Source organism: Numida meleagris, chromosome 4 (genome assembly GCF_002078875.1).
Source record: "Numida meleagris isolate 19003 breed g44 Domestic line chromosome 4, NumMel1.0, whole genome shotgun sequence".
Classification (NCBI taxonomy): domain Eukaryota; kingdom Metazoa; phylum Chordata; class Aves; order Galliformes; family Numididae; genus Numida; species Numida meleagris.
The window spans coordinates 10,729,261-10,756,620 of NC_034412.1; the positions used below are offsets into that span (position 1 = coordinate 10,729,261).

At 46.6% G+C, this 27,360-nt stretch overlaps 1 protein-coding gene and 1 long non-coding RNA gene across 5 annotated transcripts in view; one reads left to right on the forward strand and one right to left on the reverse strand.

Annotated features, from left to right (window-relative positions):
• LOC110397905 overlaps positions 1-16,497 on the forward strand; it is a 64,874-nt gene extending 48,377 nt beyond the window's left edge. For both annotated transcript variants that reach the window (XR_002438074.1, XR_002438073.1), the window contains exons 2-3: positions 11,903-12,004; positions 13,365-16,497. This is a non-coding gene — a long non-coding RNA (uncharacterized LOC110397905). The remainder of the gene's footprint in view (positions 1-11,902; positions 12,005-13,364) is intronic.
• The window catches only part of FGF12 (fibroblast growth factor 12), a 192,622-nt gene continuing 182,655 nt past the window's right edge, over positions 17,394-27,360 (reverse strand). For all 3 annotated transcript variants that reach the window (XM_021394907.1, XM_021394906.1, XM_021394908.1), the window contains 2 exons: positions 24,201-24,399; positions 17,394-17,813 (listed from right to left, as the gene is read on the reverse strand). In XM_021394907.1, the coding sequence (XP_021250582.1) occupies positions 17,695-17,813; positions 24,201-24,399 (318 nt within the window). In that variant the 3' untranslated portion in view covers positions 17,394-17,694. The remainder of the gene's footprint in view (positions 17,814-24,200; positions 24,400-27,360) is intronic.

Here is a 27,360-nt window from a genome sequence, read left to right on the forward strand (position 1 = left end):
TTCCTGTACTGTTCAACAGAGAGCCTCTCTCAGGCATTGTTTAAACGCCCATCCAACCCCAAATTCTACAGGAGCTTTCCCTGCCCTTCTTGGTGTTGCTGGGTCAGCCTTTAGCAATGTATCTAAAGCAGGGCTATAAGAAAGAAGGGGACAGATTCTTTAGCAAGGTCTGTTGTGATAGGACAAGGGGAAATTTCTGTGAGAGTGTTTCAGATTAGTAAATTATTTTCTCACTTGGTGTTTTGGAACAGATATTAAAGCCAGATTGGGAAAAGAAACAAGGACTTTGGACAATGTGAATATTTCATCTTTGATTTTGACTTTTTAGCATTTTGCTTACTTTTTAAAGAGCTACAAAATCAGCACACATAATAGAAGTGTTTCTCATGCACAGAAAGGAAGAAATGTCTTCCATCTTTCCTTTCCCACAAAAAGGCTTAAATTTATAGCGAAGAAACATTATTAAAAAAGAGAGAGAGGAAGAAACCTACTGACTGCTGAGAGCAATGACTGATGGCTGAAGGGGGTATTGGAAATGCACTGTTTGTGTATCTGTTCTATCGTGAGCCAAAGCAGAGTCAAACTGAAAGACATCCAATTAGTTAACAACCTCTCAATTTAAGTGCATTTTAAAGAGTCAAATAATGACAGGAAGAAGCTGGGCTCACAGCCTCTTCTGCCCCCAGAATATCAGCGTTCATTCTCATACTTGGCCAAAGGCCAACTGCTTTTGGGCTTTTAGCCACAGAATGCATTTAAAAACCATTCTATGCTCCTGTTTTCTTGTCAGTCAGGCTGAAAGCATTGTAAATAACCTTTTTTCAAGTGCGTCCATGTCCAGAGTGTGGCGGTGGTTTTTCTGGGGCTGGCAGGAGCAGGGAGGACAGAGGATGAGTGGCCCCAAGCAGAGCACTTGAGCCTCTCCAGTGTCTCCTCTTGTAGACATTTGCTCAAGCCTGAGGGTGGTTTTCCTGCTGGAACCTGGGGCTTCAGCAAATACAGAGGGCTTGTTTTATGCCTGCCTATATGCTGTTTGAAATATGGTCAGTGCTATTCCCCAGTGGTTCATTCCAATGGGTGAAAAGCCATTGCACAGAGCTGTAGAAATAGCCAGGTGAAGCAAGAAGGAAGCCTCCAAGGAAAGCTTCTGCCTGGGAGTATTTGGTTGTTATTTTCCCATGGTCTAGAGATGGCACTTGGGAGCACCCCAGTTAACCTGATAGCTGTGGGACATATGACCTGTGAAGTCCTCTTTTCTTTCTCTTGAACTAGCTTTATAAGAAAATGATTTTTTAATAACATTTATTTCTACTGCAGTCATATATAGAGAGTAGAAAATGGGTTTGTTTTGAAAACCTGTGATATTTTCTAAAAATCTGGATATTTTTCTTGAAAACCAGTGAAAAAGGAAAGTGGTAGAAAGCCAACTCCGTTTAAACCCCAAGCATCTCAGCTGTTGCACTCATTTCCTTTGCCCTGTGTGCCTTCCTTGCTCTCTGAAAATCCCTCTGTGCTGTGCTGGGCCCTTTTGTTTCATTTGGTAAGCGGGGATGTGGGGCAAGCTGGTGCTGGCAACTGCTAAATCTCTGCAGCTACTGAAGCTGTCACACTGCTCCCTACTTGCTCTCGCTCCCACCCTTGCCCTGGCACCCCATGGTGAGCTGGCACTGCCAGATTCGTGGCTATGTTTGGCCAGGATGGAAAACAGCTGTAGGGTCCCCTTTCTTGTTGCAGCCTGAACTGGGGGCTGAGGACTGCTTGCAAAACATACGTAGTGCAGTGAGATCCTGCCCTATTTCCTTCCCTGCAATGAAGAGCAGGAGCATTTCTAGGCTGATTTCCGTCATGTGTGAGCTGTGGGCTGGTTCACTCATGTCTCAGTACCTATATGTATATATATATGTGTGTGTGTACGTATATTTATAGCATGTCTCTGCCTATGAGCGTATGCACCCGCACAAACTGTAGGTGGCACTTTGAGAATTAACAAAGATGCTGTCGGGGCCTGTGGCGGGGTACGGCTCTTTGCACGGAGCCACGGGGAAGGAGGAACAAAAACTGGATCCGTAACAGCAAGGATGGCAGAGAGGCTCCCGGAAAAAAAAAACACCCCTCCTGCCTCATGTGTGGTACACAGGGACTGCAGCACTCGGCTGCTGACAGCCCCTTTGGAGAGATGTGCTGATACCCTGTACTTTGCTTTACGGTATGTTTTACTTATCTGCCTTTGAGGAGGTGGTCTGCTGTACTTAGCGCCCTGGGGGGTTCAGCTGGAGGCGAATGCTAAGGGATGGGAGGAGAAGCAGCGTGCTCTAAAGGTGTCGTCGCCACTCAGTACAGAGCGAGCGAGTGCCAGGCACAGATTATGCATTTGCAGAGCTCCCGGCCCTCGCCTGCCTGAACTGTCAGGAGAGAAATTCAGACCGCATGGTGATCAATCTGTTGTCTGTCAGCATCTGGGAACCAGAGGGCAGCCCTGGATCGATCCACTCTTGGCGCCCTGTCCTTGTTTCAAAGCTTACCTCGTTTAACACCTGAGGTGCTGGGTATGCATCGCTGCATGATGCCTTACAGAGGGATGCCCAGATTTTCTTCCCAGATTTGTTGAGTGTGTAGCACACAGAGAGGCTCTTCTTTTCATTTTGGGGACTGTGAGCCTAGATTTTGAGAGATTGTTCTGCACTTGAGGTGAAGCTCTCAGTGCCCCTGTAATGTGCATCCCAGGCTGTAGTATTAGGGGACGGGAATGGAGAAGAGTTTGCTGTGGTTCACATGCAGTGTGAGAAACCAAGAAATGCTTCTCAGCCCTCTGAAAAGGCATCACATGAAAACTTTCCGGCCTTGCCAATCTCTGGGAGAGGATCAGGAATGCCACCGTAAATTTTTCAAGATGTTGAAGCGTCATGAAGGTCTGTAAGAGGGTCCAGAATGGAGAGAGCTCTGATCATTGGTGTTTTGGGAATGGTTGCTCTCTTATTCCTTGGAGATGGCCCCAGGGTGCCGGTATTTTAGTGTCTCACTGAGAACAGCTCTCAGCTGGATGATGCCTGGCAGCAGCTGGAGAAACATCCATGGGAGGGGAATGCCATTTCATGGGCAGGTGTATTCTTGGTTTCTTGCAATGAGAAACAGGACCACATACCTGTAAGCTACTGGCAGATGCTGTCAGAGGTAAGCCCAGTTAGAGGAGCAGGGCCAGGACATGCTCTAGCACAGAGGACATCTTCAGTTGCTGCTCCTGCTGAACAAGTGCTTGCTTTCCCCATCTGGGCACTGGGTTAGGATCAGTACTAGTCCCCTCTCAGCCAGCTGCTGAGCACATGGTTTCCTTTCCTCTCTCCCACTCTGTGGTTGGCCTGAGAGCACCATTGTGCACTGATATCTGTACGCATGGAGGGGACAGTGGACTCGTTGCCTAAGGCTGAAGCCAGCACTGCACCCTTATTTATCATCCACTCTGATGCTGGTGAGTTCTCTGCTTAGGGAAATAAGCTGAGTATGTGTAACATGGGGTCTAGTTTACAGTCTTCTCATATTTTCTCTTTTCATTTGCTTTGAACTGGATGCCTTCAAGACACCACTGTATACGTCATGAAGTGGAAGGCTGTATCTTGCCTGTATCAGCATAAGGAAATGAATTTGCAAGGCTATCCAGGGCTCCATGTGAGCATGGTGCCAGGTACATCTGCATTCATAATCCGAGGTGTCCTTAGGGATGTTTGCCTAAGAAGGCTGCATATCAAAAAGATACTGAGACTGATACACCCCCAGAATCATGGCTCCTTACCATCCCATCCTTTCAATACTTATCTGAAGTTTTCTAATGGTAATAATAGTAATAATAAAAAAAGCAGCCGTGTAAAATCTATGCTTATTTCATTTTTCTTTCCCCTTCTTTCCCCTACCAAGCTCCCTTGAGTATGACATCAGCTTAAACACTGTTCATTTAGGATCTTCAGCTTTCAGAGCCAGATTACAATGGAGCCAGCAAAGCGTGCTTTGTTAGCTTTGATTATGTTCCATGTGGTGCAGCACAACAGCTGGAATAATTGAGATAATCTCTCAGCTCATGTAGGGGGAAAAGCGATGCAGAACAGGGGGAAGGAGGAAGCAGGATCAGTACAGCAGCAAGAGCAGCAATTTGGGAGTGCTTGCACGAGCAGGATCTGGCCCAGTTGTTACTGGTGTATTGTGGGAAATGCAAGACCACATTTGTGTGAGGCTCATAGGATGGGACCGATGGTTTTGGCTCTCCTGAGCAGCTCCTTGTGATGTCCCATTCACTGCAGCATGAGCGTGCTGTTGGTTTGATGCTGAAGATTCCCCAGGAGCTTTGTCCCAAGGCTTTGTCTCCAGCTGGCAGAAGACACTGTTCTGAGAGGCACTGAGACCTGCGCACAGGGACCTGCTGCCCCCAGCAGCACTCTGCAGCAGGAGACTTTCTTGCCTGCTTGTACTGCTTCATCTTAATCAAATGCACTCATCTGAGGTAGGAAGAAGCTGAAGCCTGCCCACGTTCACTCTGCTTTAGTTGTAAAGGCGAACCCAGCCGAGACACAGTGAATTTTGCTCTTAGCTACAGCTTGCAGTGCGTACAGTTGTCTCTCCATCCTTCCAGGATGAAACATTCCCGAGGCTATTTTGAGATTTGTGGGGCAGAAAGATGTTATAACCTCATTACTGTGGGGGCTGCACAGAGGATATTAGTGGGTTTACTTCAGGACTGTCTCAGCAAAACGTTACCCCACCATCCACTTCCATGCATCCTGGTGATGAGATGTTCCTGAATGGTGACTTGCCCGCTTGCAGCAGTTATCCTGTTTCTAGTGCTGGTCACCAGCCCCTTAAGCAGAGCCAAGGTTTCCCTTTCTGCCCTCCTCCTCCACCACTCTGCCATCCTTCCTTTCCACGCAGAGATCTCTCTATTTCTGCAGAATCTCGGTAACTCCTCAGAGGCACTCACATATTTCTAAAGCAAAAATAACAGGCAGGAAGGAAAGCCAAGGAGCCTGTTTTGGATGCTACGTGTACGTAACTATGTATTACAAAAAGCCTAATATGCCGTGGTAAACCTTACTTAACAGACCACTTAATCTCTACAAATGTTAACCTCCAGGTTTTTATTTACGGAGCTGGTGTTTTATGATGCCATTGTCTAATTGAAATGTGTTCATTCCTTCTCCAACTGCCGCTGCTAAGCATTTTACTGATATATAGCACGAGGGCTGGATGGGATTTTTTTTTCTTTCAGAGTAAACTTGGGAGACAGATGGTGTTCAGGCGGTACAGATGTGACAGCTTCCATTGCCTTTTTAATGGAGCTTTTCTTGCCAGCAAAGCACTTTTGTTTTCAAATGAAAAAATTGTAATTTTCACTGGCACTGTAGAAAAACAAGCAGCAGTGCAGGAGGAAGGAGATTTAGAGTTGTATGTCCTCAGCAATGAGGGAGTTTGCTTCATAAACCAGAGCTGGTGGTGTCCTGAGCCCAGCTCTCCTCCTCTCCCAAGCTCAGGCTTTGCCTGTGGAGCAGCTTGGGCAGCCCTTGGGTAGCCCTCTGCCTTCCCTCTCTCTGCTGGAGCTTTCCAAAGAGCCCATGGCTTGTTCTGTTGGTACAGATGGGGAGGTTGGGGCTGAGGAAAGGCAGCGGGAGGTCTGGGAACAGCCCCAGCTTGCTTGGTATGGGGCCAGCACAGTGGGCAAAGACCCCAACCTTGGGTGGACCTGGGAGCAGACTGTCCAAGCCAGCTGGCACTCACTGTGGCATTCAAATCCTTACAGGTTGGGAAGGTTCAGAATAACAGATTTTTTTTTTTTGGCAACGTGGGTTTTATTTGTTGGTTGGTTCGGGTTGTTTTTTTTTTTTGTGGACTTTTTTCCCTTGTTCAGCTCAGGAGCCTGAAGCAACAAAAGAAGTGCTCTTTCATATGGTGCCAAGAAAATGCTGTTATTTATCAGGGATAGAAACGGCAATGCTGTTTTGCATGGAGGATAACCGATCCTTTGAAACTCGCTATCTCAGGTTAGCACAAAGGTGAGGGGCTCAGCAGAATAGGTGCAGTTCAACTCCTCTGCAGAGCATCTCAGAGCAGTGTTACTGTGATGTTCCTGCACACCTTAGTGGGGCTGTCCCAGGGGCTGCTGTCTCTAGCAGTCCTCGGGTCTCTGCTTTTGCTGTGGGTGCCCTCTGCTACTAGCTAAGAGCCCTGGAAAGCAGTGATAAGGGAGGCCAGGGCTGGCTCCATCCCATCTCTTAGAAGCAGTTCACCTTTCATAAGCCAGTGCTTTCAGCAGCGTGAGCTGGTGAATGGGATCAGAGCTGCCCTGAAGCCCACGGGGTTTGTGCCAACCGGACTGGAGTTTCAGTCTGGAACAAAGACTAGAGCTCTCTGAAATGCTGCAAAATGGGAAATTTCAGCTTCAAGCTGCTTTCACTTTTGAATTTTTTATTTTTGCAATTTTTTTTTCTGGTTTTGGATGTAACGCTATGGGTAGCTGGTGTGATGATATGGCAGAGATTCACTTCCAGAGATGATCTATCTGCAGTAGATCGGGCAGATTTTGCTCATGGCCCTTTCTGACAGCACAGTTTCTCTTGCAAATCATTCTGCTGTTAGGTGATCGTGGTTTCAATTCATGCAGCTTCTGACATATTTTGCTGTTTATCAGTTTAATTGACAAGGGCCCACTGCTATGCACTCTGACTAGAGTGCCAATTTAGGTGTCTATAACCCCGAAAGTGCAGTGCCTGTATTCCCAGGCCCAAATCCCTCTGCCTTGTTCAGGCATGCTGTGTCAAACTAGATAAGTGGGTAAATGCTAAAAATTTAGCAGTTTAGCACATGTGCAATGCTGCCAACTGGCATGAATCCTCAGAGTGGTAAGATGAAACATTCGGAGTTACAGAACAAAATGTCTGTGCTGGGGTACTGAACTACGTGTATTTAATGTGCTGTTACTGAGCGTTAGTGGAAAACCAGAATGAAAGCTATTGAAACAAATCCTTGCTCTGTGTAATATTCCCGTAGTCCGAGTCATTGCTCACCATTTCATGAAAGATAACGTTATTCAGCTTTTGTTCAGTGGCAATTCTTTTTCTGCTTGAAATAATAATGGAGGGAAAAAAATGTTTTGCTAAGACATCAGGGAAAATGAAGTTAACAGACATCAGAACTTTATCTTGGAAATTTGCTGCAAGGCAGACACAGGTATATCTAAAGTAATAAGAAGTGAGTGTTGATAATATATCTACAGGGATAGTAACTGTTGGTGATGTCTAAATCCTATTTTATGTGCGTTCACGTGGACAGGATTTTTGGAAGAGCATTGCCAGCAGTGAGACCCTGAGTTTGTAATGAGGGTGGGAGGAACATAATGTCTTCTCCATTGTAGGGCTCATGTGGTGGTCCCCACTGAGGACATCAGCCAGAAGGTCTGTGTCAGGCTGGGACCTATGGGAATATTGATCCGGTGTCTGGGCTGCATCGCACAGGGCTGGTTGTGAAAGTCACTTTGGAACTGACAGTGCCCTCCTTCTTATCAGACAGACATCTGAAAAATGTTTAGTTCATTAAAGGACTGTTTGAAAATAACTCGGGCAGAGAAGACAAGACAAGGTGCCGCAAATCTGATGGTCGATCTGTCTGGCTCAGTTTGGTTGGAAAGGAAGGGAGGTGGGAGTCCTTGAGACCATGGGGGTACAGCCTGCAGGAAGGAGCCCTTCAAATGGACACAGACTGATGCTTTGGTCTAAGGGGAGGTGGCAGCAAAATGTGACATCTCAGCACTTGGTGAGGCTGCGGAAAAGTGAGAGAGGGAGAGGACAAAGCCACGTCCCTTCCTGGGTGTTTAGGGCTGGCTTTGGATTCGCCATCATGGAGCTCGCAGTGGAGCTCCTAATGCTCAACAAATCCCATTCTAGCAGGGAGTCACAGTGCATCCCAAAGCAACAACAGATACGAGCGTTTAACAAACTCAAATTCAGCTCCCTTCTTGAACTAAAATAGATTGTTTCCGTGCCTGTCCAGATTCTAAATTAACAGAACAAACAGTCATTTAAAATGAATGATTTCAAGGTAGAGGAATACAAATCAGAGACTGTATTTCTTGTCATTGGAAGAATAGTGTTGTACCAAAAAATATTACTTAGATTTTCAGTCTTCTATAGACCAGACAAATGATCTTCATTATCAAGCAATCAACAGACAATAAAACCAGCTCTGGCTCCACATCTGACATGGCCCAACCTTGACAGATCATTCCCTTCGGTGCCTTTACATTTCAAGGGTTGCCAGCTGACATCTTCATTTGGCTTCTGTGGTGCTGGACCCAGAAAGGCTTTACCTCACAATTCACTGATTCTCTTGAGCTGTAGCTCCATCCTTTCTGCGATCCTCGCCAGCAGTGCTTTCCTTCACCTGGGCCAGGAAACCATTTCTGCATGACGGGGGGTTAATGGGTGAACCTGGGTCATACTTCCTCTGAGGGGTCAGTCCAATCAGGACAGCTATTTGGAGTATATTATAAAAGGGTTACCCTCAGGCAAGTTTAGATGTGTGATGAACACAGTATTCAAAAGCAAACTCATAATTTGGTACAGCCTGTTGGAAGCACCGGTGCTAAATTCCAGTGCAAATTAAAGCACAGCCTGAACTCCAAACGCTTCTGGTCTGACTCAGGCTGCTGCAAAGTCACCAAGACTCTTGCTGCCTCCAGTGGGTTTTTGGTGTGACCCTTCTTGAATAAACAATCAGGAAGTAAACATGTATAGAATCTGATTTCCTGGTCTCCAGCCACTTGATGAACTCTCTGCTGCATCATATGAATGCAACTTTGGCATGTGAAATTCCAGCAAAGTAGAGCAGCCTTTCCATCCCCCAGCTGCGTACCTCTGTCCAAGCTCCTCCATGACTTCTAGTCGGACATCACTGGTCTGTTACACAAGTGGTAAGAAGATGATTTATAGCTGTCCTTTCTGCCCTAAATAATCAGTGTTGAACTCTTTTTTTTTTTTTTTTTTTTTTTGCATAAACTCTAAACAGCTGCAAGTGCCTGCACCAGCTGGCAGACCTGTCCCACAGCCACTCATCCTTTCCATGACCCACCATGGCTACAAGACTGCCAAGATGCTGCCCTGGGATGATCCCAAAGATCTCTGTTATTTTAACAGCACAGCTTTTTGTTATTCTGTCCAGGAACAGTAAAGCTATCAATCGTCCAGAAGAAGAACGTTTTAAAGCACACTAAACAGCAAATAATCCTCTGCTCAGGATATTAAATATAACAAACCACAAATTTCCCAGTGTTATTACCTCATAGCTGGCTTCTGTCTGTTTTAGCACTGTGGGATCATGAACTGCAGAGCAGCTCAGTACCCTCGTCTATAGACTGAGGTTGTGCTCATACTGAGCCTGAGGTGAAAGGGGATACACTACACAGCCTCGTGCAGCCTGCTTCCAAGCAGGGATTTTGGGTGGTCCTGTGTGGAGCCAGGAGTAGGACTCGACGATCCTTATAGGCCACTTCCAACTTGGGATATTCTGTGATTCTATGTTGGTGGTTTTTTTTGCAGACCCTTCTCTTCAATACACTGACTTATAATGGCTGCTGTGTTTGACTGGCATGTCCTCTTTGTGGTAGTGGAGCTCAGTACTCTTGGATGTGTCGTAGAATCATTAAGGTTGGATGGGACCCATAAGGATCATCAAGTCCAACCTTCAACCCATCACACCATGCCTACTGACCATGTCCCTCAGTGCCACATCTCCACAATTCCTGAATGCCTCTAAGGACAGTGACTCCACCTCACGACCACTCTTTCAGAGAAGAAATTTTTCCTAATGTCCAACCTGATATCAGGTCATGCCTGGCCAGCGTGTCTGGCACAGACCACTTTGTGAAGGAGAGGAATCTGCATCAATCCTTGCCTCATTTCTGTGCCAGTCTCTTTCTGGGACCTAGGAATTATTGCCCTAAGGACTATTACAGGGAGAGAGAAAGAGGAGAACAAGACTATACTTATAGATAGATTGACATGGTCTCCCTCCATAAAGCTATGCTTCTGGCCTGTTTGTCCTTCCTAGATACTGTTAGATAAAGACTGTTGGATAAAACCTTGCAGATGTGGAAGAGAGCAGTTTTTCTAAAGCTAAGATCAAGGATGAGTGGTGTTATTTGGCATTAAGAGTGAGATTTCTGGAAACAAAGGTGGACAAATTCCTGCACTGCCCTGCAGAAAAATACCATATATGGCGTTGAGTGGCAGAGAAAGTGGAACATAGCAAATAGAAGCTCTGGATTTTAACACCAAGAGTATTTGTTATTTCCTGTGATCTTCTGACACTGTGCAATCATTTTCTAGCCCTGAAAATGATGGTAAAGGTTTGACAAAAGGTATAACTCATCAGAATGTGCAGAAGCATCTGCGAAATCCAGATGGGAAAATGACCTTGGCTCCTGCAGTTAAAGAGAAAATGAGGCTTGGGCCAGATTAATTCCCAGGGTTACACACTGATTTCATTGGAGATGCCTTAAGGGTGAATTTGATTCCGAATTCCTTCAAGTTTTCAAAACAAAGCCAAATCCAGGTGGGTGGCAGTCGGGAAGTGATGGGGGTATTTGTTATGCATTTCTTTTTTTCCCCTCCAATTGTTTTAGCATGAGCTACCCTGGCTTAAACCTTATTTCTGCAGATCTATACGAACAGACAACTGTTTGACAAAGAGAAGGTAAAGTCTTCACCTTAAACAAGCTCATGCTGCATTTGGAAAGATTTCACTTCATTGATGAGCTTGTCTTTCTATTCAAATTATCTCCAGCTTTGACTCTCAGGAGTGCATCCATTCTTTGTCTCTCTGAACCCACCACCTGCTGATGTGTTTGCAGGAGCTTCTCCTGAGGAATGCACTTCTGAACAAAAAAATAGTTTTACTGAGTTAATAATAGATGGGCTCAAGTTCCAACAGTTGAAGCTTGATTTCTACGTGGATACAGACTCAAGTTTGGGGCATGTCTAAAGCTAGGTTATCATGCCCCCTGACAATCAGATATATCTCATTCTTAATCTTTGTGATGTCTGAAATGTTATCACTTCATAAGAAGCCTATTCAATCCTACAGAGGCAATAAGGCTGGAATAGTGCAGCAAATGTATTTGGCGATTCGAGAAAAGAGGCGATCATAACATTTGAAAGTTGCATTTGGGGGGAGAAGTATGGAAAGGAAACCCAAAGATTTTGAACTAGACCTTCTCTCATGGCAAATTTAGGTCTCTGCTCCACATAGGGAGCTCTGGTTCCACACATTCTGAATTCAGATGAGTCGGATCTAGGTCCCGTATTGCAGCCCATTGACCCTGCTAGGAGAAGCGCTTGGATGTGCTGGGGACTGGCAGCCCTTGCAGTGCCCTGAATGTGACCTTGTGAAAGTTCAGTGCACACCTATGGGAAAAACCATAGTTCTCTGGAGCTCAGAGAACTTTGTAGATTTATACTGACGTGGGAATTACTAGGGTATCAATTAATCTGTGAGGTAGTGAGTGTTTCCTGTTTCTACTCCAGAAATCAATGTTTTCCCAGTGTGTTGCTCCCTATTAGTTGCTCTTTCTATTTTGTCTGATGTGCAGAAAGCGCAGAAAATAGAGGAAATTAAATATGAAGATAATACAAAGTTAAACACGCCTCTTTTTGATCTTCAAATCAAGTTAATGTCAAGCAAAGTACATTTCTGAACTTGTGCTCTCTGCACCGGTTTGCCTCTTTGTTTAACAGTGAATTGTGTAGAGTACTATCACTTGCCAACTTGTGCAGTAGATTGGAAAACAGAATTAATAGGAAACACTGTCAGAGTCAGCTGCGAAGTGACCCCTTTGAGGCACCATCTAATTAGAAGCTCTTTGTCTTTCCAGGGTCTCGTTATCACAGTATCAGACCACTTCCTATGCTGGAGCATTGTGATCCTTCTGACATCCCTGCAGCAGGACGTGGAGACCTCAGGCACCAGGAGCAGAGTGAGTGCCCCATCCCTGGAGGTGCTCAAGGCCAGGCTGAGTGGGACCCTGGGCAACCTGAGCTGGTGGGGGGCAACCAGCCCATAGAAGGGGTTGGAACTAGGTGATCTTTAAGGTCCCCTCCAACCTTAGTCATTCTATGATTCTGTGATCTCCATGTTGCAGATTTTGGCGTACTGGCTACAGGGTCTGCACAAACCATTCTGCTCAGAAGCAGAATGGCCCAGGACAGTGTTTTCTTGTCTTTCCCTGCATGAAGGAGGCATGGAGCTGTGGGAGGTCCTCCAGGTCAAGCAATGAGAAAGAGGGGTAGTAAGCAGCTCCCAAAAATGCAGATTAACACACAAGGTTAGCACAGCAGAAACATGCTGCGTTCTTCTACCAGCTCTGCTCAGTATTTAAACTGAGATATTTAGTTCCCATGGGGAATATTGTGCTAGAATAGAAAAAGGCACAGCATGTAGCTATTATTGGGGCAGTGATTGTAATGAGCATGGAAAATGGAACAATATATAACCCATTCTTAATAGACTCTTGGGAGGGTTATCCTCTGCTTCTGCTCAGATTCCATACCCAGACTTCTTATTTTTTTAATTGGTAACACTTTTTTTTTCTTTCTTCTCCTCTGGAGAGCCCAGATCCATTTGTATTGCTCCGTAAACAATAATGGCATTTCCCAAAGATGAATTATCTCCATGCCTGCACCAGAGCATGGTGTAAATGAAGCATCCTAGCTTCTCCCTTTTAAAGCAGCTGTTTGACTAGGGCTCCTCCCCTTTCCAGACCACTGTGAAAGATCAAATCCCCCAACTGCTTCAGGAGCTCTGGAGCTTCTGTGAGCTCCTTGTACCATCACAATGATTAGCACTGGTGAGCTGAGCCCTGGAGCCACGGTGACCTACATCTCTTTTGCAAAAGACAAGGTGCCCAGGGTCCACAAGGGCAGCAGGCTGGGAAGGCATACAGCTTTCAGTGTGTGCTATTGGTGAAGTATTGGAATGCTCTGTCCTGAAGTGGTGGTTACATTGTTAACTTTGTGGCCACGAAGGTTTGAACAGGTTTGAGATGCTTAAGCAAGATGTTACAAATGTTATTGGCTGGCCCCTGGGATTTTATCGTCCTTAATCAAGGTGTGTAAGGAGAGCATGGCAAAACCTGCTGATGCCATGATAATTCTTCAGCATCCCTCCATGCTGGTGGGGAGGGTGTAAGCTTTGCTGCCTCTTATTCCATGGAAACAGCTTTCCATCACCTTGAAGGCTGAAGCATTGGCCGTGGGAGAGGGACGATGTGAATGCCATGGAAACCACCCTGCTTCACTGAGGAAATACCACGGTGTTTTGTTTGATTGTGCTCACAGGTGCTTTCAGTGGGTCACCCCACAGCAGCAACTAAACATCTTGTTCCAGTGCTGAGAGAGGAATCTGGCCCTGCGGACATTCACCTGTGACTTTTCTCATTGTCTTTATTTTTCTTGATGCAAACTGACATACAGACCGAGCCCTACCATCTGTGTTACAACGGTTGGAGGCCCAAGGTTGGCTGTGTTTTGGTACCAAGTCCTTCCACCGTTGGTGTCCACATATTAAAGGTAATGTCTTTTAGTGTATGCTCATAAGAAAGTTTGGTTCTGTTTGCTACAACTGATGATAACTGTGCCTTCTTTTTTAAGAACTGCAGCCCTCAAAAAGACAGTTTTTTAATGTCTGCCACACATCCGTGCCTCAGCTTTGCTGGCGTGAAACCAGGAAAGACGGCACATTTCATTTCCTGTTATCTCCAATCAGTGCAGGGAGCTCACACCGCTGCTCACTTCAGCTTTGCTGAGATGTGGACATTTTGGCTTTTTGGGGAGTCCACACTTATGGTGCGCGATCAGTGCAGTTTAAGGCGTAAAGGCGCAAAGTGAGGGCCGTGACAGCTTGAAGGATTGCGTGGGCTCCACCAGCCAGACCCTATCTGAGCACAAATTAAAAAAAAAATAGTGTTGACAGACAACTTTCAGAAGTTGCTTTGTCGAGCGTCAGCTTCACTTCACAGCACATTGTCACATGCCAGCGCTGACACTTGTGGCATGCCTTGCTGGCACAGTGTGGCATGTCTTTCGTGCTGGTGTCTTTTTCTGCATTTCTTTCCCACTAAATTCCTGATTTACAACCTGCAGTCATCAGGCTTTGCTCTTGTTGTATAGGTGAAAGGAGCCTTGTTGCATAGCATGTACTAGAAGAGCAGTGCAGCCAGCACAATTAAAGAACAGTCAAGAATGGAGCATATGAACCCCTAAATGTAATGATATTTCTGTGCTATGAAGTGCTTTCTGCTGCCGGGCTTCTAATATCCCAGTTCTTCCATTCATTCAGAAATCGTGGCAGTATCTGTTACTCTGAGAGCAAAGACTTAGCAGAGTTAACAGCTGCTGGAGGCCAGGTGAGACGAACACAGCTTATGTTAACAGCTTACATTTGTTGGTCATTTTGTGTGCTAGATGTTCTCCCAGTGGCATGCTACCATAGCTGAGAAGGGAAATTGTCCTCCTAGTACCACCATGGGCAAGGGTTGTAACTGCTAACGTGTTAAACCAAGTCTCAGAGCTCTGTAAATGTTGTGGCATATATGGATAGAGAAAGAAAAGAAGTGTCACTCATCAGGATTTTGACACTGTGTAATAACAGTGAGAAACAATGAAGAGAGTGTAAGTGCCTCAAAGCAGGAAAGAGCTCTGTGAAGTCTTCCCTGATGGGTAACCAACATAGAGCACAGCACTTCACTGTGAGAAGGGCAGGGTGTTTGAATCAAACACACATGGAGACCTTCGTACCTGCAAGCTGAAGGTCTTCCTGGACATTCCCAGGCATGTGATGAGTTTTGGGGCACCTGGAGCTAAGCAGCTCCCAGGTGTGGAGCTGGTTGTGTAGCCCCAGTGTTTTTGGCCCTGTCCTAATGTCCCACCGTGAACTGATTTTTCCACACAGGTCAGGAGGTGTACAGTGTTTCCTAAGGTGTGTGAGAGGCTTTTATTGTGCCCCATGCCACCGTATGTGGCTGATGGTTTGCCAAGGCCAAGTAGGCAGTGAGGAAAGCCATCACTTAGAGCACATGGCAGAAGAGCTGCTCTCCATTCCCTCTGAGGTAGCGTAGACCCTAGGTGCGAGCAGCACTAATTAGTTCTTATTATGGGCCAGCACAGTGAGTGCCACATGGAGGTGATTAGCTCAAACACAATTGTCTGCAGCAGCAGATTCCTTTGACATTTTGGCCTGAACATGGCATTTCCAAGGGCTCACTCTAGCAGTGATTTGGCAAAAGAAAATTAGTATTGGGTAAAGGCCCAAGGTGGATAGCGATGTGAGACACACAGTCGAAAAATTAGCACTTAGTCCCACTGGACCTGCTGTTGCTCACAGCCCACAGATTCTGCTGTGCTCCATGAACTGTGTGACCTCCAGACCTGGGGCAGGGAAGTCCAAATTGTGGCCCAGGCGCTGGTGGCTCAGTTAGGTCTCGGAACAGCTAGCTCTGCATGATGGTTTTTAGGCTCCATGCCTTTGGATGTCCATCACACCTGTGAGTAAACAGCCAACCCTCAACCCACCACTGCCTAATTTTGGGAGATCCCTATAGTTTGGGAGGAAGCTGAAATGTAGGCCATGAGTTCTATCAGTTAAGGCTGGGCTTTGCCCCACTAAGCATCTGTTTGTGACTTTGCCCTAGTGTTGTGGAACTGGGAGCTCCCCAACTCATCCCAGAAGGCCTCACCGCTGGGCTCCAGTGTGTGATTTTGAAGTTAACATTGGGCTGGTGTTGCTGACGCTGATGCTTTGCTGTTGGCGCACAGGTGGGCTGCCTGTATGTGAGGGCAGCACTAGGCAGCAGTGCCATGGCATAAAGCTCTTTATTTCAAGCTTTTTGAAACCATGCTTGAAATGCGTTCCTTCATGCTGATCCTGGGAGTCTTCCATACCCTCAGCATTTGGCTGACTCCTTGTTTTGCTCGCTGGGAACCTCTACAGCTGCTCGCCCAGCCCAGCCAGCAGCTGAGTTGCTCATCATCTACCAGGGCAGCTTTGTGCTATGCAGTGGCTGTGACAACGAAGCAGACCCAAGAATTACAGTGCTATTTTGTGCATTTTTTTATGTGCGCCCATAATTTTTGTGAAGGAAACAAACACTCCTGCCTGGCTTATAATAGTAATGCTTTGGGCTGTTTTCACTTGTGTAATGGGCCATTCCGACCCACTACCCCTCTTCAAGCCCTTGGGTATTTGATTATTGGCTTTGCTTTTCCCTCCCACAGACTGAACCATGGCCTAAGCACCAAAACCCTCCCAGCACCCAGCCAGGGCAGTGTTGTGCCATCTAGGGAAGGCAAGGGCATTTATTCTTGGCACCTGAGTCGGGCTCACAAGGGAAAACGGCAGTTCATGGTTTCCTCCATATTTCGAAGAGTGAGAGCATTCCCATGCCCAGGCTACTGCAGCATCTCATGACTCCCTTTCCTCAAACAGGCTCTACTGGGGTGAGACCTTGGATTAATGGAGTTTATAGGCTGGGCCTGGAATGGGTGTAAAATGGGATGCATGGAGCCCTACAACCCCAGAGCAACAGCAGCACCTCCCAGCTCTGGTACAGGGCAGCCACAGAACCGCACTGCCCTGCACCACCACTGCCACCCCTCTGGCAGTGCCTTGTCACTGCCGACAGCAGGGACTTCAGCAGCATTCCTGCCTCCATTTTAGTTTCTAAAGCAAGCAGCCATCCTTCCTTCCCTTTATCTTCTCGCTCTCCCCTAATAAATATCATAATTCCATCCTGCGAGACCTGAAAACCCATTTCTGAAACTCCTCTGGCAACAAATACAGTAAAACAAGCCTATAAATATAAATAATTATGATAAAAAGGCATAAAATGCCAGACTTGGGTCAAACATATCCGCACAGTGACACTGGCAACAAATAACTATGCAGCGTCGGAATGTAGATGGAAAAAGCTGAATACAGAGCAGCTCGTTTGTTGCCCATAACTGTCAGACTCCTAATTCGGACAGGCCGTATTTTATTGATAGCAGAACAAACACAGTCATAATCCGTCCCTACCTTTCCTGCTGTGTGAAAAATCCCATCCATCCCCAGGGGAGCAGGGATGGCAAAACCAGTGGTGTGAACGTGAGGCGGAAGCATAAGGCAGAAAGCACAATACCGGTCTCCATTTCTCACACATCATATGGCTAAGTTCGATTTTCCAAAAGCTTTCTTTTATTTTATTTTTTTTTTAAAGGTAACATCTTTATTTATTAGTATTGTATTTATTAGTTGTTATTATTATCATTATGCAGAGATGAGATCTTTTTTTCCCCCTTTGATCACAGAGCAAACAGTTTGCTTTGAAAATGTTAATGGAAGTCCTGATTTAAAACATTTTTTTCTTCACTTTTTTTTTTTCTTTTTGCATGTGTGTGTGTGTGTGGTTTTTTTTTGTTGTTGTTGTTGTTTGTTTTTTAAAACGTTGCAACAGGCAAGATCTGGGGTTCGGTTTCCTCGTCCTACATAAAGGAAGCTCCTGGAGTTCGGGCTCCTAGCCACTACCGTAGGTCCTGCCTTGCTCAGCTGTCGTCCTCTCAGTGTGGGTTCGCCGGGTGGGGTGGGAAGGTGGGTGGGAGGGGAGGAGCTGGAGGGAGGGAGGGTGTTTGTCAGCTATGTCGAGTCTTGGTTAACGACTTTGCCTCCGTTCATGGTTGGTGTCCCTGAACTTTTTCTAGAGCGTCCTTGTTTTTCTCCAATTTCATGCAGCGATGGCTCTCTGTACATGCACACTGCAAACAGAAAAGACACCCGTTAGCAGCCCTGAAGTCACAGCATCAGTGACCACAATGAGCTATTTGTACGCGAGGCTGAAGTCCTCGCCCCAGTACAATGCAGATGCCAACACACAAAAGCCTCAGTGACCCAGTGGAGGATCCTCTAATCAAGCAAGATCTGCTATCTGTCTTTGCTGCTAGCCAGGTCCTTCTAGAGGCACAGACAGTAACGAGGGATTTCTGCTTCCCCATGGGTAAGTCAGTCTGGGCTTTTGATGCTTTACTATTTTTTAACATACTATATACATAAAATAAGCATTCTAGTCCACAACACCAGGCATTGTCTTGAGATGCTGGTAGCATCCAATAGCAGGTTTGAGGATTACCTGCTCCCCAGTCCTTAATCTCTGACATGAAGACCTTGAGAGTCTTGAATCAAAGCTACGCTTGCCTCTGAGCCATCCAAACCTTCTGGGTGTGAAGCCCTGGATCCTGAAGCGGTGACTGAAGCTCACTTGGTGCCTTCAGCCAAAGCCTGAAGTCTGTTCTCAGCACTCTTTCTTCCCTCTCAGTCAATAGTCAAGGCAAATCTGTGAGCAGACCCATGTCCTCGTGCCACCGAGGTATGCCAGTGCTTGCCCTGAGATGGCACACCTCGGTGGCATGAGGACAGCCCAGTGGCTCACACTGAAAAGAACAGCTCTGGGGAGCTCATTGGGAAGGGGCAGGACTGTGGATGAGATGGAAATATTGGGGCACCCCAAGGGTACACACTTTGGAGTTGAGAGACTGAGACAGGTCCAACATTCAGCTCTACTACCCAGATCTGTGCAAAAATTAGGGTAGAAAGAACTGAGTATGCACTGCTCCATGTTGTAAAACCATTATGTTACAGATGGGGACAGAGCCATTAGGTTTTGGTTCTGGGTACTCAACAAGAAAAAAAAATTCAAAAATAATTTGAATAAATGAAATACTCCATATATAGAAAAAAATATATTTTATATATTTATAATATTTATAGCCTCCCTGATTTGCAAATAAATCCTGGCAATTAGAGGCAGGCTGCAAATAATATTATTGCTCTGCATTCTACTCCTAGCTAGACAAACAGTTATAGCAGCGTGCAACAATACAGGACAGAGATAAAGTACAGTCAACTGTGTATTAATGGGAGGGATATCTCACTGAATATATGAGGAGTGAAAAAATATTACTTTTCTCATAGAGCATCTTTCACGCAAAGCTTTCTAAGCAGTTCAGACACACACACACACACACACAGCCTCCCAGTGAGGCTGGGGCTACACCGCAAAATGTCCCTGCAGCACTGTTATTTGATGAACATGAGAAAAAAAGAGAAAATAAGTAACTCATCCACTGCATCTGAGCCAGAATGAGCAATGCCAGGGCTGCCCAGAACCACGCTGTCTGAATGCTGCAAGAACAGGGTGCAGCACAGTGGTCCCATAGCTGTGGGGCTGCCCCACACACTGTAGCATGTGTCTCTCAACAGCCCATGACAGCGACTTTGCCTGGTGTGCCGAAGTGCCACCATCACAACAGCCTTATGTCTGCCCACAGTGTAGCCCAAGTGGCCTAACACTGGACAGAGAAAGCTTAAAGAACAATGTGACGAAGGTTAGTAATGGAGGAAAACCGTTGTGGTTTTGTTCCTGTGTGATCCCTGACTTTTGATGACCCTCAGGATGCACATCACTTTTGAGACTGACCTCATTCTCCGATGTGATGCTTGCCCAGCAGGGTTGCGGTTTTGTGCTGGTGGTGCCCCTGTGCTTTGCCATACACAAAGTTCTGCCCCAACCCCAAGTCCTTCACCCTGACCTCAGGTCCACGCTGGAGCCAGAGGTATTTGCATGAGCCCTCCCCAGGCAGCTGTGTGCATTAAACTCATCCCCCAGCTCCCAGCCTCAGCATTCCAGCTGGGCACTGGAAGATGAGCTCAATGCACAGAAGGACAGACAAAGAAACACGGAGAAATTCAAGGCACGGTCTAGGTTTTTGCATCAGCACCGGCCACAGAGTCACGAATACAAATCAGGCTGCAGAAGTAAACACCGTGCAACAGAAAATTAAGGAAACCCTGTACCTAGCAAGCAAATAAGGCAGGAATTAGAGGTTAATCCTCCACTCCAGCAGATGCTACAAGCACTGACAAGGGGCAGGGCTGGAGGCTGCTCACTGTGCTTTTCAGACAGTGCTGTCAAAGCCTCAGTACAAGACAGGCTCTGCCAGCAAACCATGCCAGCAAACCTACAGCAGCATGGGACCTGAGTAATTTCAGTATTTAGAGATACCTGTATCACCAGGGTCTGCAGAATCTGTATGGCATCACATGCCAAATATTGCCTGGATATTCGTACACGGGTGTGTGTGCATGGGGTTGTAAGGACAGAGTGACGCTGGGGAGGGCTGTGTGCACAGAGCACCAAGCAGCTTGGGAAGGATGAGCAATTTGGTGAGAACAAGCTCCCCTCCTGCTTCTCCCACCCACCCACACCCACACACCAAGCCAAATACAGCCCTTCATGTCTGCAAACCCAGCGAATGCTTTGGAGCTTCAATCAGATAATCAGCTCCTATGTCCCAGATTCTAATCAACACATCCATATTCATGCTTTAATTGGGAAGCGCCGTGAGCCTGATCCGCTGCATGGAATGGGAAGAGTGGGAGCGGGGCTGTGCCCTGCCTGGTGCCTGCATGCACAAAGAATTTTGCAAGCAGGAAGGGGTCTGGGGGGGTCCGAGCAAGGCGAGGAGCATCCTCTCCAAAGGCTGAAAGCAAGATGGGGCTGCTGTCACCCAGGCACAGCTGATCCTCTTGCTTGCACAGTGGCACAGGATCGCAGCCTCACTGCTGCTTCCCAAGCACAGCACTGATGCACTGCCCTCGCAGGGAAGCTGAATGCACCCCGTGCTGTATCCCTCGGCACAAGACTCGCTGGGCTCGGGAAGCACGCTGTGCCCCAAACCCTGCATGCCTCACTTGGCATCGCTGCAAGGGGAGGAGGTTTGGAGGTGCCCACACCCTCCTCACTGCCTTTCTCTACAATACAGGGACAAGCTTATTAAAGGTGCTCAGGTACATCCATGCAGCTGGCTTTCCCTGCCCCAGGAGTTTGAGGTTTCTCCAAGCAGGAGGGCAGGGCTGGGCACAGCTCCGGGTGCCGCTGCAGCAGTGGCCGCATTAGCTGATGCTCTGGTGGAGAGAATTAATTATCTGAGCAACAGCTAGGGGCAGGAGGGAGCGAGTGATTATGCACTCTCGTTTTCTGCCTCTAATTACTGTGTTCCAACCCCAGGCCCAGCTGATGCATTTCAGAGCTGTCTGAGCTGGCGGCTGCCCGGCAGCTCAATGTGCAGGATGCTGCCAGATGGAGTCAGCGTGTTCAGGTGAGAAAGGCAGTGCAGGACGACAAACAGCCAAGCAAAAGCATGGTTAAAATACAGCGCATTTGCAGTCTAATAAAATGATTAGAAGTATGATGGATGAACAAATGAGTTAGTACAGGGCACAGAACATGCCAAAGCCTGTCTGCCTGAAAGACAGGTACAAAAGAGAAGCTGTGTTTAACACAGTCTTATAGAGTGGTAGGCCAGTCATCAACACGACACGTTCCTAACTGATACGTGTCAACGTCCTAGGGGCCGAGGCACCAGGAGTCTGGAGTCAGGTGCAACTCTGCTGACTCAGAGGGAGGAAGAGTGGCACCCAGCATACGCTGGGGTTTGGGCCACTGGGAGATGGCATGGAGCTCTTGTGGGAGAACAAAAAGACTGGAAGAGTCTCCTATTAGTTGAGATGGGTTTAGACATGGAAAGAACAAGAGGCACCATAGATGGACGTGTTTGTCCAGTACTAATCAATGCAGACACTTAAGGAGATTGAAACTGCTTTAAAAGATTGCTCATTGTCCAAGTGACAATTATACCCAAGCTAATTTCTTGCACAGTCTGGCTCAATCTATATGTCTGCACTTTAAAGGCTCATTTAGCCCAAATGATCAGCGATCAGAAATAAAAATATCAAAAGAAATGTGTTGCATATGTGTGTTTTTAACCAAGAGTGGCCCCACACAGTACATTAACTGCTGACGGGCAGGCTGTTTGCCTTGGCTTTGCCTGCGCACAGATGGGAGAGGAACTGAACATTTCCCATCATTACTCACTGCATTTTCTTTGTGCTTTTATATTGATTAAGCTTGGTGCAATTTTCAAAAACAAACAAGCACATCCTACCTACACGAGACCAAACCTAACCCCTTGTACGAAGCAAACACAGAAACCTTTCCAGTGGTTTTGCACAGAGCAGCCCCTGCATCCTGACAACCACCAGGAGACAAAGCATGCTATGGGATTAGCACAGCATAGAACTGTACCTCTGAGAGATAACACGCACACATACACAGACACAACTGTGTGTATATGTATCTATGTGCGTATATAGCATGCACACATAGATGTATCTATACAGATGTACATATATGTGGTCCTTAGAGTTTCCTTGGGAGCACATTTCATATTTATTCATTAGCTTACTGCCCATTTGCAATTCTGAGGAAAGAGCTTCTGAATTCAGAGAGCAGCATGAAGCAACAGGAGTCAATGCTCCAGGAGCTATCTGGGCTTTTCTGTGATTCCTTTTCCTGCAAACGCTCCCTTCACTGAGCTGCTGCATAATTTTTCTGTGCGTGGCCATCAGCTGGGAAGTTTCAGCTCAGAGATAATTGCCATTGAAGTGGTGGGTGAAGTGTTTCCCAGCACTGCATGCGACACTGCTCCTTTCCCCGGGACCCGCATCCTCCATGCATATATCACCGTGTCAGTACTGTGCCACAGCGCTAACACTGGTGGTGGGACCTGAGGAAAAGCAAACCTGTGTACGTACTGCAGGTGGAAGCAGCAGAGCAGCAGCCTGCATAAGCAGCAAAGCACACACGCTGGGGCATGCCATAGTGCTCAGCAGAAGGGACATGCAAATACAGCAGGAGTGTGCTTTCAATCGTTCCATCTAGTCATGTCAAAGAGAAAGATGCTGTTAAATCAGAGCAGGAGTTGCCCCTTTTCTCTAACATCTCCGCTAGCAAGCTCTGCTCGCAGCGACTTTGATGGATGCAGCACAGACAAGTCACGTGGAGCCGAGCACGTTTTACTCCAGCCCTCTGCTACCAACAATGAATCTTGGGCTTCGGAACAGAGCCCTCCGTCTGGAGCCACAGTCCCAGACAGCTGAACGCTTTGGGAAGCTGACACGTGCCCGGGCTTGGGCGGCTGCCAGCTCTTTGATGCAGCAGAGGCCGCCTGCAGAGCGTGTGGAGGAGGGAAGGGGTGGAGGAGCCCTTCATTTGGCTGCCAGCTTCCAAAGCGCTCGCTCGCTCAGGAGGTTATGTGACAGCTGTGATTGAAGTGAGCGTGGGAGGAGGCAACTGCAGGAAAGGGAAGCTCTCGGGCTGGGTTCGGTTTTTCAAAATGAAAGCCGGAGCAGCACTTGCTGCAATGAGAACTCCGCCGCAGCCATGCACCTCAATTATGGTGAATCCTTCTGCGAGGAGAGCCGCAGGAATGGCCTACTTTAATGCATGCAGAAGACAACTACTGAGCCATTCAAGAGACACCATGCGTGCTGCATCAGGGAAGAAATCTGGATTCCAAGGCACTGCTCGCTCAGTGCCAGCAGCCAGCCAGGTAGCAAAGAGCTACCAGAAGGAGCTGGAAACCCGGCCGGGACAGCTGGCACTTGTAAAAACCTCTTCCTAACCAAGGCATGAGAGGAGTGGTACCCGACCTCCTGTTGAAGCAGGCCCTGGTCATAAGCACAACCCAAAGTGGGCTGAGGGAGCCAGTCCTGCTGCTGCCTCCAGTTGGCTCCCGGCTGCAGAAAAGTCATTGAGAACAAGCACAGGAGGAGCACACCTGTGACATTCTCTGTTCTTCCAACACCTCCATCTTCTGTGCAAAGGCTGCAGATACCTGTGAATGCAGAGCTGAATTTCTCTTGAATTTATAAGTAACAGAAAAGGGACAATTGCTTGTTTCCAAAATCAAGTTAGTACCTGGTAAGGACTAAACTCATTACACTACATCTCTCTGCCTAGCAGATGCCAGCCCATAAAAAAAATGCCATGACATGAGCCCATTGCCCACTTCAGTAGTGTACAGTCAGCAAACGGGCAAAAATTCAACTCCACTACTTCCATTGAAGCCTCAGGCTGTGATGATGTGCAAAATTTATTATATGGGATGGAAAGTGGCTGGAACACCAGCAGTGCAACCCAGCACTCCAAAAGTGCTCCCCAACACCCCAATCCATGCAGCCCCAAATCTGCACCTGCCAACTCACCCACCCTCCACACCGCATGGATGGAGGGAGATATTCCATACCTTCAATGGGTTTGGGTACAAAATGTGATGAGGGTTTGGTTTTTTTCACCCGGTTTCCCTTCATAATTTGACCTTCTTTATTGAGTCCCAGGAACCACGCTCGTCCGGATTCTTGCTGCCGGTACAGCGTGGAAGAATAAATAACGTAGTAGTTTTCAAAGACAGATTCCTTAAATTTGCACTCTGGTGTGAAAACATCCTGCAGCGAGAGAGAGAAAGAGACAGAGAAGAAAAAGCAGTGGAAAGAATTAATCACTGATTTCCCAAATTAGGCATCACTGAGTGATACACGACGGTCACGCATTACAGTCAGTTTCACAATAGAAAACAACAGACATCAGCAACAATACTCATCCAGAAAACTCCCCACTGAAAGAGAAGGATTCGTTTCCCTGATAGGGCAGAGCTGTGGTTTACAAAACAACCCACAGTGAGCAGGCTTGAAAAATGTGTACAAGTCAAGAATTTGTGTCCCAGCAAGCTTGCAAACCCAGCCAGTGCAATGCCCTTGTTTGTGTGACATACTGTGAAGTGTCCACGTTCTCCCAGGTCTCATCTGCAAGGAGTTGGGCTGAAATACTATGCAAAAAATCAGAGCAGAGAAGCAAAGAAACAGCCTTGCTGCTCACTGCTTTTCTCAGGTCATCCCCCCAGCTTTGATCTTACCTTCTGCGTGATGGGCAAGAAATGTGCAATGGGCACTGACTAGAACACTGAGACTTCTACAAATACTTACAGGCAAAAGGCAGCTTGCCAGGATCACGTAAGTGGATATGGAGAAATGGGAGTACAAAAACCAAGTAACAAACTTACTTGCTTTCAAAAAGGGCAGGAGGAAATGCTGGCACAAAGCCTGAAAATCTTTCGATAAAGACATAAATTCAGACACAGAGAACTGGTCTCAGACCTTGCAGTATCCTGCAAACTTCTCAAGATTTTTACAACAGGGAAATAATATTACGTCTCTTTGAAAAGAGCTGGCTGGCCATGGGACTCTGCCAGCGGGCTCACAATTCTTCACTAAGACAGACATTATTATTGGTCTGAAGTAGGTTTTTTTTCCAGACTTAAATGAAAATTCATCCTAGCCAAGCAAATGCTCCCATAGGGTTTCTTAAAATGATGATATTCTTGCAAAAAACCCACAACCAACCAATCAACCAACGCCAAATAACACAAAACCCCCTCAAACTATGATGAATAATCTTTTCTAAAATTTTACAATAAAATAAAAATCTCAATTTGCAGGACCCAGACAAAGCATCTTGGAGCCCCATGATGAAGGCAGCGCTGCTCCAGGACTGCACTGCTCCCTCCCAAGCCATTACCACTCAGAGTTCTTAGGGAGCTTCTCCGCTCTCCCTAATGGGAAAACCCATGACCAACATCCAAGCAAAGCACCTGGAGTAATGCCACACACTTACTGCAGACCTCATTTTAAGAGTGAACATTTTGAACATTCAGCAACACTCAGAAATGTATTCCCCAGTGCTCCATGGGTTATATAAAGTGTTGTTGGCCTGTCAATAAATCCCATGTGCAGCAGACCTGCGGAGCCAGGCAGGCTTGAAACCACAAAAGATAAAGCGCAGCAGAAAGCACAGAGCTGTGCTGCACATGTGAAGCTTGCATCAATCAGCACCACACACATAAAACCACTTTCAGCCCAATGGGTTGTTTTGCCCCCTGTCTCAAGGAGTCTTCCTGGCTGGAGAAATATTTTAGGAAGAGGGAGTGAAAGCAGTAGAGAGAGATCTGGATGACTTAGAGCACTGTAACACTCTTGAAGTGTTTTGAAGTAGTTTTCCAGAAGATCAGAGTTTAAGCACTCCTCAAATCTGCTCTTTATCTGCAGGCTGTGCCTGGCTGCAGAAGATGCGCTAACCTGAAGCCAACACCCAGCCCACCCGGCTCTTGTCAGGGCCAGCCAGGCAGCAAAGCCCACAGTGGATGGGAACATCCCTGCAGCCATGTTGGGCACTCAGCCCCTTTCCCACACCTTGGTTGCCCCACCAGTATAAATGTTTTGATAAAATTCTCCTTATCTGAATTAGAAAGTTTTTACTTGGGGAGAAGTAACCACTGACTTCCCCAGAATATGGAATTTGCCAAGCATGGGAGTTGGACTAGACAACCTTCAAGGGTTCCTTCCAACTCAAATGATTCTATCATTCTATGATATGTTTGGATATTCAATGTTTGTTTTAATCTCAGCATGGAACAAAGACGGTTTTTCATTTTCAGTGAAGCAGAAATATAAAAACTTAATGAAATTGTGGTTATAGAAAGAAAAAAACATCTAGATTTTCATTTAAAAAGTTATTTAAGATCAAGTGCTCACGTAAATATCTGTTTTAAAATTACCATTGTATAATAACGTTTTCTGACATACAGCAGTAGTTCATAAAACCACACGTCATGCCACATATCCCCTTAGAATCACAGAATCATGAAGGTTGGAAAAGACCACTAAGATCATCCAGTCCAACCATCCACCTACCACCAATACTTCCCATTAACCACCGTCCTTCAGTGCCACATCTCCACATTTCTTGAACTCCTTCAGGGACGGTGACTCCCCCACCTCCCTGGGCAGCCTGTGCCACTGCACCCCCACTCTTTCTGAGAAGAAATTTTTCTTAATATCCAACCTGAACCTGCCCTGGTGCAACTTCAGGCCATTGCCTCTCGTCCTATCACCATTTACCTGTACCATTAAAGTAGCAAAATTATGTTATTTTCAAAGTGGACATTTTTAATGAAGATATAACAAATAAAGCAAAAATAGTTATTTCCATTTTATGTTTAAGTTCCCCAAAATGACACAAGCAAATAAACCTGATTGTTTCTGTGAGTTGGCTGGTTGATTCCTCAGCCCTCATTTTCCAGCTGAAATATGGCAACGCCACCAAAACACATTCCAGTTCTCTCCGTTAGGTAGGTTTAAGAAAACTCAGCTGAGTTCTAGTTAAATGACACCGTTTGTATTCACTATTATTGTTTTTCTTATTACAGACAACACCCCATTAGCAGCAGCTGGTGTTCCACTGTGCCATGCAGGGACATGCACACACTGTGGTGCAATTCCTTATATTGCCATGTTGACAACCCCCGTGGTCCTCACAGAAAAGAGATGGGGCAGACAAGCAGGATACAGGGC